This window comes from Gasterosteus aculeatus, chromosome 4 (genome assembly GCF_964276395.1).
Source record: "Gasterosteus aculeatus chromosome 4, fGasAcu3.hap1.1, whole genome shotgun sequence".
In the NCBI taxonomy this organism is placed as follows: Eukaryota; Metazoa; Chordata; class Actinopteri; order Perciformes; family Gasterosteidae; genus Gasterosteus; species Gasterosteus aculeatus.
In genome coordinates, this window is record NC_135691.1 from 30,413,295 (window position 1) to 30,429,973 (window position 16,679).

General features: G+C 45.8%; 1 protein-coding gene across 15 annotated transcripts in view; it reads left to right on the forward strand.

Annotated features, from left to right (window-relative positions):
- wnk1b (WNK lysine deficient protein kinase 1b) overlaps nt 1–12,673 on the forward strand; it is a 66,184-nt gene extending 53,511 nt beyond the window's left edge. For 9 of the 15 annotated variants that reach the window (XM_078100257.1, XM_078100260.1, XM_078100263.1 and 6 more), the window contains 13 exons: nt 253–336; nt 480–516; nt 596–675; nt 859–1,143; nt 1,252–1,523; nt 1,850–1,925; nt 2,012–2,141; nt 3,123–3,320; nt 3,710–3,802; nt 5,668–5,709; nt 7,131–7,303; nt 7,524–7,580; nt 7,935–12,673. In XM_078100257.1, coding sequence (XP_077956383.1) covers nt 253–336; nt 480–516; nt 596–675; nt 859–1,143; nt 1,252–1,523; nt 1,850–1,925; nt 2,012–2,141; nt 3,123–3,320; nt 3,710–3,802; nt 5,668–5,709; nt 7,131–7,303; nt 7,524–7,580; nt 7,935–8,366 — 1,959 coding nt within the window. In that variant the 3' untranslated portion in view covers nt 8,367–12,673. Of the gene's footprint in view, nt 1–252; nt 337–479; nt 517–595; nt 676–858; nt 1,144–1,251; nt 1,524–1,849; nt 1,926–2,011; nt 2,142–2,874; nt 3,321–3,709; nt 3,803–5,667; nt 5,710–7,130; nt 7,304–7,523; nt 7,581–7,934 lie in introns of all 15 variants that reach the window. The other 6 variants (XR_013467262.1, XR_013467263.1, XM_078100261.1 and 3 more) reach the window with 4 other exon arrangements.
- Nucleotides 12,674–16,679: the final 4,006 nt, after the last annotated feature.

A 16,679-nucleotide genomic window follows, 5' to 3' on the forward strand; every position in this document is an offset into this window, starting at 1 on the left:
TCTCTGCATTTAACCTTACGTGTGTGTGTGTGTGTGTGTGTGTGTGTGTGTGTGTGTGTGTGTGTGTGTGTGTGTGTGTTGTGAGAGGTGCTGTTTACAATGTGCAGACTTTGCTGAGTGGCAGTGAAAATAATATTGTACCTTTTGCATTACTAATGTGCTTCATTGGCAGATGTGTGTGTGTGTGTGTGTGTGCCTGTTTGCTTCCACTTGCATGTGTTTATCTTAAACGTGTATGTTGTCTTTTTCCAGTCCCAGCAGCCTCTAGAGGACCTTGATGCTCAGTTGAGGAGAGCACTGAGCCCAGAGGCCGTTCCCATCAGCACTCACACACAGGTACACGCACGCGCACGCGCACACACACACACACACACACACACACACACACACGTGTTTGAATATTACTCATACTGCCATTATATTTCAATGACACCGCTCAGTACTCACACACTTTATTCTATTCCCGATGCTGCCCGTAGGTGTCTCAGAGTGGCGCACCTCTAGCAGGACAACCAAGTATGTATATGAATCTATATTTCTGATTCCATATCTGCTTTTTTCTGTCCCTCTAATAATTTTAACATCTGTCTTTAAGTTCCCTTATCTCTGGAGGAAATTACTGGGTCGTCTTGTGGTCCTCCTCATCCTGGTGGAATCAAACTGGGAAGATTTCAGGCAAGATTGTACTTACACGTCAGGCCATTCATGAATATCTACGCGTTTTCTTTACAAAGGGTCTAAAGTTGACATATCAAATATTATTAGAGGTCTATCATGAATTTCAGGTTGCCTGAGTTTGTGGATTTTAAGTGAGTCTGTAACATTGCTCCCTTTTCCCTGACTCCTGTCACCAAATAGGTCTCATTGGCCACCGAAACTCCTTCTGTCCAACGGCCCGCGTGCATCGAGTCCTCCTCCACCACCACCTCCTCCTCCTCTTCATCCTCCTCCTCCTCCAGTATGTCAAGCCCGGAGAATACGCTGCACAAGGATTCCCCGTCTCCTCTGAGCGGGGCAGGAGGACAGGGAGGCGACGTTGTGGACGGACTCCCCCAACGGACTCTTGGAGGGTCCCAGCACCCCTCCCCCCTCACCTCACCCTGCACTTCTCCCGTGCCCACCTCGACCATCGGACGCTTCCAGGTATTGCCCGTTCACATCTTCTTTAACGCGCATTAAGAGAAATGCTTTTGTTTGTCCCACCGTCAACTCGTTCATGATCTCTTTGAATATGTTGCCGTTTTCTTTCAGGTTACCACTAAACCAGAGGCCCGCGTTGGTAGATTCTCAGTCAGTCGGGCCCAGGAGCAGAGCACGGAGTCCGGGGCGACGCCTCCACCCGCCGCCTCGCCCGCTAACGGCCCCAGTAACCCTGGGCCGTTAATGAGTACAGACTCTGCTCACAGAGCCTCGCTGCCCAGTCTGAACAACAACTCCTTTAATAACTCCTACATCAGCAGCGACAACGACTCCGAATTTGAGGATGAAGACTTCAAGCTGGAAGTCAGCCACCTCAGAGAAAAGTTAGTCTTCCCGAAAAACACTTCAGAGAGAAAACAGCTGTGTTATCCTATTAAGCCTCTCTTCTTTCACTTCACTGGGTTGCATTGCTTTGAACTGAACTAGATTCAGCCTTCTTCTGTGTTCTATTTCTGTGCCCCACAAAGATAAAAAAGCTGTGCCGTGCTTCTCTTTTCTCCTCTTCCTCTTCTCCCACCCTGATGAATGAGGTTAACCGCCCACGTTCCTTTTGTTGCTTCTTTCTCGGCGCTGCGTCGCTGCTCTTTTCTTCTGCCTGTTAATGTTTCATTCTTCATGAATATTTTTCATTCCATCTTTCTACCACCAGGCACATGCGTGAGCTTCAGGCCCTGCACTCCCGGCAGAAGGAGGAAATAGACAGCCTCTTCACCAGGCTGGGAAAGGTAACTCAACTTCACTGCGCACCACAAACATTATACCTCCGATAGAATGTCACCAAACAACCATCCTTTCTTCGGACTCTGTGTAGGTGCCTCCGACTGCAGTGCTCCCTCCAGTTTTGGGCTCAACTGGCAGAAGGAGACGTCCCACCAAAAGCAAATCATCCAAATCATCCAGAACCAGCTCTGTGCACAGCAGCAAGAGTCCATTACAGCCAGGTAGGCGCTTGTTTAAACAGAACTGAAGAGTTGGTTCTCCCAAAGTTCAAAGAAACATGCTTTCTTGCTCATTTCTAGTGGTTACCGGCAATGCTGTGGTTGGTTTTATTTGTCCAGGATTTGACTTATACATTTTTTTGTAGGTGAATGAGATTGAGTGTATGTTGCTCAATGCCCCAGATATAAAAGCAGCATTTTCAGAAAGACAACTGAAAATAGTTGACATTTACACTTTTTTCCAAAAGTCAAAATATTGACATGCACGTGCAAAACCCCTGATGTCATCCTCAGTTTTCCTTTGTGTTTAGTGGTGATCAGCAAATATTAGCATGCTAGCAAATATGTTAAGACATAACTTGATTAACATTAGCCTGTTAATTATGTTGACGTTCGTATCTATCTAAAGCAATTACCCAAATCCAAAAGCTGCTAGCATGGCTGCTGACTGTTGACCTACTACAGATGGCTAAAACATCTCATCTCACTGAAACCTGGGCGACTTAAATCAAAAAAATATCACCATACTTTGCTACCACAAGAGGTCGGTGAGAAAATGTGTCGTTTTTGTCATTTGGTCAAACTGACATCTTTAATCCTACACTTCATCCGGAATGGTCCCTAACGTGACTCTGTCTGTGTTTATGCGTGCATGTGCATGTGCGCGCGTGTGTGTGTGTGTGTGTGTGTGTGTGTTGATGTGCTTGGTTTCTCGTGCACGCGGGTACGGGTGCAGGCTCAGTGCTTCAACATTTCTGACTGCTCCTTCCGCCTGTCTCTCTCTCTGTGTACTTGTGTGTCTGCGTGCGGTGGGGTTGTGTGTTGGGGGGGAGCGGTGGAGGAGGGATGTTGGTGTCTTTTTGTAAATGTCCACGGTGACGGATGTCTTATTCGTCCACTCTCTTTGTCTCTGTGTGCCTCTGGTCTCTGCGGTGTGTCGTTACTGCCCTGTCCTCTCCCGCCCGTGCCTTGTGCTACCTCCAGGCAGCACTTTATCCGCCCAGAGCGTCCCCGCCGCGCTCCCCGGCCAGCTGGCTCTGTCGGCCCCGGGGGGATCCGCCGATTCGTGCGCCGGCGCTCCGCTCCAGCCCCTCAGGCCCTCGCCCTCCAGCAACCACCTGTGTTCGGCCTACACCAGCGAGGCGGGGCTGTCCGTGCCCAGCCTGTGTGCTCTTACCCCAGGTAGGCTCGCAATCCTGCAGCAGGCCTCAATGACCCCCCCCCCTTCCTGCAACGTCAGAAAACACTTTGCATAAACGCATGCAGTCTGTTCGCCTCCACCTGCTCACAAGTTACGATCCACATCGTCTTCTATCTTCCTCTGTTTCTCCCTGTGTGTCAAGCAGCGTGACGGCTAACTGACATTCTCCCTTCTCCTCTGTACCTCCTTTCTTCACTTGATTTTGTCCTGTCCGTCTATATGTACCTATTTTTCCTTGTTTGTCTCGTTGCTCCCCCCCGTTTTCTCTCCTTTTTTCTCTTCTTCACCTCTACCTTTCTCTCTGTCTCCCCTCTCTCCTTTCTGCTCTCCTCTCCTGGTTCGTCATCTCTTCCCTCCTCCCTCTCTTCAGGCTGTGTAAAGTTCAGCTGGGGTTCGGAGCGTGTGGCCGTCAAGCCTGGCGGCAGGAGGACGCGCTTTCTGAGTACGCCCTGCTTGGCTCTTTGTGTGTAACGCTTTATTCCTTTGCTCTTCTCTTTTGACCCGTTGTCCTTACGTACTGTTTGTTCTTATTTTTGTACTCTTATATCTGTCAAGTCACGGTCGTCCTGTCTTCCCGCGGGTTTCCTCCTTCGATGGAGGAAGACCCTCTGCGTGTGATATCACCAGTGTCCTGCAGAGAGCTGGTGTCTCCCCAATAAAGTCAGCTTTGCAGGCATTAATAGAAAACATTGATTCTCCCAGGGGAGCGTGCAATGGACTGCTCTTAAACCTGAGCGCTTCCCCACTGCAGCAGTTGGCATTCAAGTGCTCTGCTCAAAATGACCAGAATTAAAGTCTGTACAGTTGATTGGCACATCCAGAGGGAGGTAGGGTACAGAGGAAAAGGGATAAGAGCTTCCTGCAGGATACGGAAAGGTAACTTACTGAACAGCACAGAGCTTCCCATAGTCGTCTTACTTTGTCCTCGCAGCATTGTTTCCTTCTCCCTTTATAGTTTTCCTTTGACAAAGTCTTGACGTTCAATGCCACCGTTGTAACCGAACTCGTTGACTGTTTTAAAGTAACACTTTAAAAGGAAGGCAACAAATTGCTCATTTTCACCGGAACCCTCCTAGAGGCCACAAGGAGTTTAAGTCCCTCGTAGGTTGTTGAAATGTAACCTTTAAAAGATTGCACTCCTCGGGAAAATGTAAACCATCAGCTAAAATGCACATTGTTCAGATCGCTTCATTGTGCAGCATGTTTACATTTTTGCCAATTAAATAATTCTCCGTGGCAACAAGCTTGATAACAAGCATTCCATCCATTTCACCTCTAGTCCTACTCAACTGTAAATGTATGAAGGTATATTTGTGTCTTCATTACCCAAACAAAAAAAATGTTTTGAAAGCACATTTGTTTGTAAGTAGAAATATAAAAATTATTGGTTAGTTTTGCTTTAGCTTTTTTTGGCTACAAAATGAAAACCTATGGTATGGATGAAGTGAGCGGGGCTGTAAAAGGGGAAGGAAAGACACAAATATACCATCATAGAAATGTGCATTGCGGTTCTGTTTTTGTGTCGGCATCTGAAACGCTGATTGCGTTTTGAACCTTTTGTGTCTGTGAAAACCAGCATACTAACAAGGAAAGACACGTGCAACACGATGACTTGAGATTCGTAGAAATTGTATTATTTATTTTGATTTAAAATTGTTTTATTGCAATGAATTTTTTTCTTAAATGGCATTATAATCGTTGTATGTTGTCTTGGACACAGTTGTTGTGCATCATAAAGACGTGTTTATGAATGCCTCTGCAGCTCCGGCCCGTTGTCTCTCCTCCTTACTCCTTTCCTCACCTCGTCCTTGTGACTGCACAGCCAGTAAGGGAGAGAGACGGACCCGGGTCTTACTGAAAAACATTGATCTGATCGTTCATGCGACCGTCCTTGACAATAAGACATTTTGTTTCACCTCATTCTGTTTAAATTCAGAGGTCTGGAAACGGAATACTATGATATTGATCTTTAATTCGACCCAGTTCTGGAACGGCCGAGCTGCAGAGAGGACTCAGACTCACGTGAGAATTCGGGGGAGAGGTTGGTTACCCAAAGACCTCTTCCACTTTGCATCAAAGACCTGTTAAACACAGGCGAATATCGTATTCCAGTTTTAACTACTGTGGGGAAAACACTCCGTTTTTTTAAGTAGTGCCCTGCATTCGTGTGCAGTTCGTACGTAGAAGATGTTATTGGGCGACTCAACCCCCACGGTGATTTGTTGGTTTGACTTGGATGTATTGTGTGTGGTTGTCGGGTGTTGTGGGCGCGAGGTCTAACTCTTGACTCTCTCCCAATCCTCCGATCGCTGTCTTCCGGCCGCACAGGGAAGATGGTGAAAAAAGTCTGCCCCTGCAACCAGCTCTGTAGTAATTATCTCTCTTTTTGCTCGTTCCTCCCTCCATCAATGCCCTCCTCCATCCTTGCACTTGCTCCCCCTGCGCTTCCTCCTGCTCTCTAATGTCCTTTAGATTCCAACTTCGATCTGCTGTCGATTCAGTCATTTCAGCGGCTGAAACGCTGTTCTTTCAAACTCTGCGGGACCAAAGGACCCCCCCCTCCCACCCCCCGGTTTGAAGACTGAAATGACTGAATTGACCCACCATCACAGATTCCAGCTGTCAGTGCATGCACCCGAGAGCAAACACACACACACACACACACACACACACACACACAAATCCACCAGCACATCTGAACAGCTGTTGGCTCCTCTGCCCGCCCCCTTTTCCCGTCATGGCTTGTGGTCTTAACTACATCGCCCAGAATCCCCCTGCAGCAGACAGTCATGACTCAGCGTCTGCTCGTTCTTATTTTCCTCCACTTTATTTAGCATGACCGTTCTCCGTCTGAGAAAATGTATAGTTTTGTATTTCCTGGCTAATCCGTGTGTATTATGTCTTCTCTCGCGTGATATCTGATATGAACAGATCTGTGTCATATAATCATAGTCTGGATTAACGCTATTGTGAGAAAAACGATGATAAAGAAACTACGTCAGTAGGGGAATTTTCTGATTCATGACTCATGAGTCAAATCATAATAGCGGACCATGTTCTTGATGCTTTCTTTCACTGGCCTGAATCAATTTCCTAATGTGAATTTGATTTATTATTAGATCTGAGTGCAGTTTTGGCGTTCCACATTTGATTCAAATCCTTTATTTCCGAGATAATTATGTGACAATATCTGAAACCAGCAGCGCGTAGCAAAGAACAAAAACTATTTTATAATCTCTCCCTCATACTGATTTCCTATTGGATTGTTAAAGAGCTACTAAGGAATCATACAAGTTCATAGAGAAAGTTAACAAAGAGAGGCTGCGTGCTTCTATAGAACACTGCAGTGTTTGCGTTCATGCTCTGCAGTGACTTTGCTGGGATCAGTTTGATGCTCCGGGTTGGTATTAAAAGCCCACTACCTGAGCTCCAGTGCCATCTTATGGTCAAAGAATAGACCTGAGTGATAATCTGCCGAGAACGCAGTGTTTACTATTCAGAAATGTATTAGTTTCTGTCACTTAAGTGTCTGCGGTGTTTTCAAATGCTGCTCCAGCACCATCATTCCTCCCGTATCTCCATCCATCATCATTACAACTAAACAAAAGAGCGTCGACATGCTGACCCGCCCTAAAAACTCCCCGTCCCCACCGCGCCGCGTCCTTCTCATGGTCGAGACAGGAAGTGCATTCTCATTCATTCAGATAACTTGAATGATCCTCTTCTGGTTTGTGCAACATCTCACGTGCTTTGCTCTTCTCCAACCCCCCCCCCAACGCCTCCACCCGCAGGGACCAATAGCACCAATGCAGTGAGCGGTTCTGGCGGTCTGGGTCAGAGCCAGGGGGGTTCTCAGTGTCTCCCCCCCAACATGTCAGCCTCCCACCAGAGGAAAGGAACCTTCACCGATGACCTCCATAAACTGGTGGACAACTGGGCCCGAGATGCCATGAACCTCTCACAGGTTTATTGTCCTTTATGGTTCATCTCACTCTGGCACAATACGTTTTGACACAAATTCCTGTCTTTAGTTCAACTCATATCTTATTTCTACCTCTTATATGTTTATCTTAATTTCAGTGTGATCTAATAGCAGAGCTGAAGACGGCAAATGCGATGAATGTGTGTGTCTGTTTGATGAAGTAATGTGCAGATGAGTAAACTGAATTAATGTTTCTTTTCAGGGGAAGAGGAGTGCCAAACAGCTGCAGCAGGCCCCAGTGCCGGGACATAGCTACGAGGTTAGTTTGAGAATACTCCCTATGGCATCATGGCCGGATTAACCTGCTGAGGCGGCCCGAAGGCTAAATTCACCTCTCTTTTCACTGATTATAACATAAACAATAAAAGTCTTTTCAGATTAAAGCACATCACCCCTCCACAAGCAAGGACTCGGGTTCAGCTTATAATTACCTAATTACAATACCGAAGCAGACCTGAAAAATGGGATTGGTATTTTGGACAAAATGATTCCTGACGCACAGCGTTATCTACCAAATGAGGCTAAATAAAAAAACTTGACTCGTTCGTCCACGCACATGTTTAGTAGTAACCGCGAATGATCTTTCCCTCGTGTGACGTCTCCGTCTCTCCAGGTCGTCCAGTCAGCCAGTCTGGGCAGGAAGTACTCCGCTCCCAGCCAGCTGTGTCCCAGCAGCCTCGGCGGTTCAGCCCACCTCCCCGCAAACTCCACCACCGCTACCTCTCTGGCCACCCGCAAGGCGTCCCTGTGTCACCCGCCCGCCTCCTGCGCCCAGCCCCAACCTCCCCAGTTCATCCACTACACCCCCTCACCCGCCTACAGTGCACAATGGTCCGGTCCGGGTCACGGCCCGTCGAATCAGGCAGCGCCGCCGCCGCCCGGCCCCCTGCTGGTCAGCACCTCCCAGACGCTGGGCCCCTACCCCACCGCCGTTGGTGGACAGGTCCAGATTCCCGGGCAGGGGCCCCTCCAGGCCTTCCACCTGAACAGCTCTCTCCAGAAGTCAGTCAGCAACCCAGGAGGACCCAACATGAGGACCACGTAGGACTGGGAGACGGGGCCGGTTTGATTCACGGCCCGCCCCGGACGCGGAGCAGAGGGCTGCGGACTTGAGAGCGAGGGGCTTCGAAGGGACGGCGAGCCAACCAGAGAAGGAAAGGAAAACGAAGAGGAGCAAAGAAACGAGGAGTGCGATGAGGCCAAAGTCTGTGTGATGCATCTCACCTCTGCGTGTGTGTGTGTGTGTGTGTGTGTGTGTGTGTGTGTGTGTGTGTGTGTGTGTGTGTGTGTGTGTGTGTGTGTGTGTGTGTGTGTGTGTGTGTGTGTGTGTGTGTGTGTGTGTGTGTGTGGGAATCGGTCCCACTTTGTGCTGTGGTCGACTGTGGCAAACAGACTCACGAGTGCACTGTTAAAAGGCCAAAGAGATTTGGACAGGGTGCCGGATTGGCGTTTATTGCTGTTGGTGTATGAGTGAAGTTGTGGCTCGGCTCCACCTGGTCCATTTCATGCTGAGTGCTAAGACGGTTTCCTGCACGTAAAGGCGACAGTAACAGGCAAAACTGCAGCTGTTGTTTTCTCCACATTGAAAACAGAAAATACGTCGGCAGTGCATAACACGGAGGGGAGCGAGGCCGGCCATCGTCCCTCTGGTGCACATGGCAGCAGGTCAAACGCTTTCATTTCAGACAGATGGACAGATGTTCGGGTTTGGTTGGTTATTTCCGTCACTATTCAGAAATGTCCCTCAATTCAAAGCACAAACGAAAATCCCCGAGTGAATCAAAAACGCCCCCCAGCTGAGCCCGGCTCAGCGTGGACGCAGTTGTGACCCGTCAGCCCGATTACCTTCTGTGTCTTGTTCCCCCTCTTGTTCTTACGGACGGGGGGGAGAATGTTCGCATCGAGTCAACCACCTCGTCCACCGCTTATCGTAGGCCGACCGCTGCACAGCGAACACCTCCGGCCGCTCTCCGCCCACCGAAGCAATAACAACAGAGACCTTTTTAGAGGACATCTGAAAAACTAAAAAACAGCAGCCCAAACATGAGAGAACTCCGCGTGAAAAAGTGGCCTTGCTCACCGAATAATATCACATCCCTGTACAGTTTGTGTCTGTCTGTTTGTTTTTAGTTTTTTTTAATGTCGGCCACGATGATTCCATTTTGTTGTTTTATTTCGGTTCCGTTGGGTTTGTTCTCACACACACACACACATAAATAAATACACCTGCATACACAGCCAGGCTCATGTAAATACCCACACATTGTTGGAGGCGTAGCAGCCGCTCAACAGCCTAACGCCTCGGTTCCTCGTCATCGTGGGGGGGTTTCAACGCATGTGTTGAAATGATTGCAATGTACATTGTTGTTGATGATTAATTATTCTATTTAAAAAGAAACAAAAAAGTGTTCTGTTGATGGACCTGTTATACGCGCACATCGGTGTACGATGTGGAAACACTGTGATTATTGTTGTTTATTATTAGCAAATGATGTTGGGCAACATTCGTTTTAGGGTGAAAATCACAAATAAAAAACTTTTTTTTGTTGGTTTTTAAAGCATTCAGAGAACGGTTCAGGGTCCTTTTCACTTTCAATTCACTGCTCTCAGCCAATGGATTCTCAGCCAAATGTGAAAATTGAGAACAGCGTTGTTTTAATAAAGGTCCTCGTACCCGGTGACCGAGGACGCGCCCTCAAAGAAATTACCGTTGCCTTACCGACTAATCAACCGCAGCGTCAGTTCCGTTTTTTTTTAGTTTTTTTTTTAGAACTGATTGAATTGAAAGTCGAAACCGACCTCCGTGCCTGATTCTCAGCGACGGGCAGGACAGTTGATATTTAGGCATTAAAGTAAATGCTAGCTACTTTTTCTTTCTTAATACAGTACTTGTATATCAGACACTTTAAACGGCCCTCCTCTTCTCTGTATTTGTTAGATGAATGTGAATGTAAAAAAAAAACCAATGGTGTCCAGTTTTTATGTACTTGAAGAAGAAACAAAAAAAAAGTAGTTTGTCTTTTATTGTGGCTCTTTTGCTTCCCTTGACCGTCGCTTAGAGCTTTCGGTGGAGGAATTTACTAGTGCCTTGCATCCTTCCTGTTCCTTTTTTTCTGGGGGGGGGGGATGGACTCCTAGGATCGATTTAGAGGGATGAATTGAACCAAACTCTGCTGCCATTGAAACCCATGAGATCGTTTGGCCCAGACGAGGCCCGACGGCGCCCCCAGGCCCTCTGCACCGCCGACGTGAAACCGGAGGAATGTGTTTCGGTTTTAAGGAGGGAGCGGTTGAAGATTGTATTTGAAGCTCGGACCACTCTGTGTTTTAGAGGCACCGGTGCGGCGTGAAGATCTCTAGAGCAAATTATGTCGTTTCCAAACCAATGATCCAATCCGTTTTTCACCTTTCGTTTGAAAGAAAAATCAGAAATCAGCTTTGCGTGATCAATTTTCGAAACTGCCGGTCTGCGACAGCCGGACAGGAATGTGTTTCGGTTAGTAGGGGGGGGGGGGCTTTAGAGGAATGTCAGTGCTGCTCCCTTGTGAGAGTCAGCTTGTGGCCGCCGTCAGGTCGCTGGACCCTGATGGTTGCGATCCACTCGAGCCGAGAGCAGAACAAAGGAACACACAAACGTTCTCCAGTAGAATAACCAAAAGCGTGATATGTGTTTTCGTGTAGGAACTAGAAGCTTACTGCTCCTTTTAGTTCAAACCTTTAAGCAAGGCGTTGGCAATCCAAACATCTAAATCAAGAGGCAGTTTCGAAGCCAGCAGAATGAATGAATGAGTCAGAATTCGAGTGCTTGTAGTCGCTCTACAGATTTGGCGGGGAAGGCCTCGTCTGAGAAAAGCTGCCGTGGGTCTGCGGCAGGTCTGGATATTGTCACTGTACGTTTCAGAAGAAGGTTTGGGTCCGAATGGCCGAGCCCGGCGGTGGGTGTTGTTGTGATGATTTTGCGCGTAGTGGCGACGGCGGTTGAAACGATGGAAGTGATGATGGCAGTTTTAGATTGGAGGCCTTTTGACACCACGTTCCCTTTTTATTTTCATTTTCTTTCATTTTCCCACGCAAATAAAACACATCTGGTACAAACTTTTGACATTGACCGAAAAACATTCTGATGTGTGTCAGTTTATTTTTATTTTTATTTTTTCAGAATGTTCTGGACTCACTTAGAAACATGAAACGGTCACTTTGTAAAAACGCATTGCTTTTGCTCACCTCTCCTGGGCATGTTTTCTATTGTCTCCATCAATAATAATGAAACGTTTTTACTCATCGGCAAGTTTGGTTGAAGCTGTGAAGACTCATTCGAGCCACTCTGCTCTCGTTCTGGTTATCATGTGCCGAGTGAAAACATCAGCGGTGAAGGTGAAATAGGAAATGTTGATTCTGTGTACTTTTCATTGCCTTTACTCACTTTCGGTTTAGTTGCCAGGCGACGCCCTGGGTTTCCACTTTGCAATCGCTTGAGCCTCAAAATGATTTCCACAGTAGAAGTTTGATCTTATTTTGCTGTGTCTCTACTACATGATTACTCTGACAGAAACGCCTACTGTGCAGTGGCTGCAATGCAATATAATTTAAAGTTACAGTATGCTGTCGAGCTCTGAGGTTACAGTTGCTTTTTTTTTTTTTTTTTAATGCTACAATTTCAACATCAATGAGTGTGATTTTTGTGAAGTTTCATTTAGTTATGGTGGAAGGACTCTTACTGTGAAAGGGTTACCCAGTGTTCACACTTATTGTGAAGTAAGGGGGGAAAATATCTTTTTCTGCCAACACACACACACACACATATTGTAGCATTACTTGCTGGCGTTAGACTCAGTTTGTGCTTTGCACTGGTTGACCTTTTTGTGTCCACGTGTAAATAACAGTTGCCTTTCTGTGCATCAGATCTCCTGTTGTTCCATGTAGCTTGCTCCTGTGGAATGATGTCCGGTCTCAAGCACAGCAACAGTTTCTCTGTTACTGAAAACAACAAACATGTTGAATATGTTTCTGGTTTCTCCGATGCACTTAGGATTTTTTTTTTCTTTCTTTTATTCTCACTTAGCAGCGATTTTAATGTCTGTAGCGGCTCCTTCAGTGGTTTCCTTTTTCTGTATTGTGTTTGACATTGTACCCAGTGGTGGGATTAAAAAAAAAGAAAAGTGGGTGAATGAATGAATGAATGAAAGAGAAAACAATAAAATACATGTAGAGTCATCGGCAGCCTTTAACGGTATGTTTGCACTAAGTATAGAGTGTTGAAGCTTCATATAAAAAACAAAACTTGCGCTACAATACAATGAAATTTGTTACGTTATTTGTAAAAACTTAATAAATAAAAGTTGTTTTAAATGAGTTGTAGTGGCTGGACTATAAATCAATATGAAGATAGGAAATCATGTATCTCCACTGTTTATTACAAAGCATTAAATATTTGTTCACGATGAATCAGAATATATATGGACAAAGAGTCAACACTAAGGACACAAAGCCTGAAAATATTCTCTTGTAAGTGACTTTGCATTTGTTTTGAGATTTTTCTTGTGAACCATTTAATGATGTCACCTCCGGGGGAAGGCAATTTTATTTACTACGTCTTCTAATTGATTAAAACATTAACAAATATAAAACGGGATAATATTGAATTTACCATAACCTTGATATTCAGTGTTCTGTTCAATGGGGGTATTCAATTTTGTTTTAAATTACCGGGCAATAAAACCCAAATCATTCATTTCTCTTGCAAATTGTAATCCAGCGGGCTTTAGTCAACGTCAGTCAACGTTAAACATTAAAAAGACGAGGCTTTATTATTTCATCTCCCTTTTTTTGTTGCAGTTATTTATCCTCTCCACTGTATCTTCGTTAACTTTAGCACCTGCAGGATTTACTTCTTCCTGTTATCCAAACCTTTAAACAGTTATGAAACCGCTGAGAGGTGTGAATCTGCTTAATATCCGTCACCATGGAGACAATGAAAATAAAAGCCTCAGCCCACAATAAAAGAGGCCCGAGGAAGGAGAGGAGGAAGGAAAATGAGACTTACCGGTGCATTAAAACAATACATTTCCATCATGCGGTTTTCCTGCCGGGACACCAACACCGAAAGTTGCACACTTTGGGATGATGTCATTTCACTTACCACTGAGGAATTGACTTGTTCTGGCAATTAAGAAGCTTGTAGATATTTAGGACTTACGTTGCATTTAGTAGGACAAATGGATGGAGACAAAAGTGACAACCGTGAGGCAAAGCCCATCCCTCAAGTTCTCTCACACACACACACACGTCCACAAACTACATAGTGTCTTCTTCGAGCTTTGGTAAAAATAAACGTTTCTGGAGAAGGCGGAAAGCGTGATGAGAATCTACGCACCACAGGATTTTGACTACAAATGATGGCCGTGTGATGTGTGTCTGATTTGTGTATGTTCCTCATATTTTGCTTCCAAATCTCGCAGGAAACCACCAACCTTTTGGGTCCTGTTTGGCCGAATTTCGGGAGTCACCTTGGCCGCAGGACAAGAACGGGCGTGCAAGAAGGTAAGTAATTAAACAGTCACAGATCATTGATGCCGAGTCTGCTGTCGACTCTACGTAATCATGTGTGCGTGGAGGAGATGAGGAGACTACTTTGTCTCTAAAGTAGAATCCATCTGATGAATAAATCATAGGATTTTATCTCATCTTAGACATGTAGTACATAGTTTGTCCACCAGAGAGCAGCTACGAGTAGATGTTTGTGCTCAGTGAAAGTTCTGGTCAGCTTCTCTAAATATATCCAATATTGTCTGCGAGCTATATAAAGCGTTCAAGTCTTAAAGCAGATTTGAGTTAGAATTATTTCCATTTGGTTACAGTACCTGAGCCATTCTGACTATCAGCACTCCAAAGTGATGAACAGATACTCTTTATATGAAAGAAACACACACACGCACACGCATGCATGTAACCATGTCTTCTGACATATGACATACATATACAAAAATACAGGAAGTGACCAAATAAAGGAAGTGACCCCTTTCAATTCTGCACTGAATGTGGAAATAATAAGCGACAAGCAGAGATTTTAGTGTACGAATTGAAACGGAAAATCTACTTGAACAGGATTTATTTAGTCTTTGGAGGACGTCACGCTTCTATTTATTCCTCCTGTGGTTGCGACTACTTGGTCAACTTGAATTGCAGCAACCTCTTTTCCTCCTACGGCCCTCATAAGTTTAAAAGACGCCCTGAGGAAAGAAAGAGGCGGGGTTGATGGCGCTGGCGGAGACAGACACGGGTGTCTTCAGATGACTTCTTATCCTGACATTAAGAATATTCATGAAAGGACAGAGACAGTGTGTGTGTGTGTGTGTGGTCGTCCTAAATACATAAAGACATGGCTGTGATGATTGAGATGTTTGGGTCAACATAACTTAAATACTGCAGCCAAATCTTTTAGTCCAAATATCCATCAACATGTTTCACTCTTAAAACCAAAGCGGTTTCCATCCGTAGAGCCGCACAATAAAGACAACACAACCTTCTCAAAGATGCTGACAGCTGTGCTCACAGGTCACGTTGGGGATGCTCTGCAGGGTCGTTTCACGGACGCGAAGCAGGAAGTGCTCGCTGTTCTCAGACGAGTTCTCACGATGTCAGACGAGGGGGCCGAGTGAAGGACACGGGGGGGGACTGAATGACTTCAGCAGGGACAGAATGTCTTCAATTCACCACGTGACCCTTCCTTTCCCTGTTGAATAATTCTACACAAACGAGTGTGTGTGATTGTGGCCTTCAAATGATCATCTGATGGCGAAATCACAAGTCGTTGTTATAGAGTATCGTAAAACAAGATCAGATTAGAAATATCACCAAATAAACAACCAAAGGGAAGCAAGGAAAAGGCGTTAAAGGAGCCTTTGTGTCCCTCGTTGTCCCTTGTTCTAGTTGCTCCTTTATTTACTCCTTAAAACAACATCCTGAGCTTCTCCCTGAGCTTCAGCTGCCCTTGAATGGGGGTTACTCAGCAGCACAAGACTCACTGACACAGCACACACACCCCTATCCCTCTGTTTGGAGGAAGGAGAATCCCCCCCATCTGCAGCAGCAATGATGCAGCAACCTCCCCGTGTTTAGTGTAAGAGGCTGCAGGTTGGCGGCGTCGACTCTTGAGTCATTGCGGGTTCTACCACCCCCCCCCCCCCCCCCCTTTCCGTCGGTTAACACTGCCCAGATTCACGCAACACACTTTTGAAATGACACCAGTTGGCTTGCGGACGAGTGTGTGTGTGTGTGTGTGAGTACTTGGTAAAAGCCTGTGTCCACTAAACTGCTTTTCCTGTCCACATGTTGTCTGGACTGCACAGTGTTTGTTTGTGTTAGTCCTAATGTGACTGTGTGTGTGTGTGTGTGTTTAAATAAACCGGAGGAGATGGAGTGTAGCCGAACATAAACAAACAGTGTGTATCTCTCTGCAGATCACACTTTGCACGTCACCTCTACCTGCGTTGTGATGTGAGTCAGCGCCTCAGCTACTTTACTGCCTTCTATGGTAAATCCCAGAATACAAAGTCTATTGTGTGTGTGTGTGTGTGTCTGTTGCACTCTGAAAGCTCTCCATCATCTGAAAGTCCTATTACCACATAATGACTTTGATTAAATAGCGGTGACCAAGGTTATTACATTTGTCCTAACCAAGTAAACCGCATGTATCACAGTGTGCCGTGTGGTTTATTCTTTTGTGTTTTTTTTTAATGAACTTCAAAGTCTGCTGTAAAAGTTCCTCTCAAACCTCAGCAGTGTTGTTGCCGCTGCACTGCGGACGGAAACGAGCATCGGCGAGACATTCAATCACATCACATTCAAACATTCAATTATCTCGACTAACAGTTCGGCTAAAAGCAGACGGATGAGAGGATGACGTGAAAATCACGCTGTGTCCAGTTCCAGAGAGAAGACGGGTTCGTCCTGTACTTCCTGTTGTCTGCCACGTCGTCCAAAACGCAAACACACAGTTGACTTCCATGGTAGGATTCACACACACACACACACACACACACTCTGGTTTCTTTTCAAGTCTCAAGCGTTAAAGAATGTCTCTGAAGCAACACTCACTAACTAACGTCACTCATTTACTGCAGGTTATTCATGCTCACATGCTTGAGCACACACACACACACACACACACACACATCAGAGTGTAGAACATAAAGGTACCAGCCATCATTAAAAAGTGCATGAGGTTGTGAGCGTGTCTACAGTATCTGTATGTACCCAAAAATACAGTTTAGGAAAGATCTGTTTATGTCCACAGGGACCTTTAGTTACACTGTTTGTATGTTAAGTGATTACTGAACTTTGGGTGGATTGTGTTTAT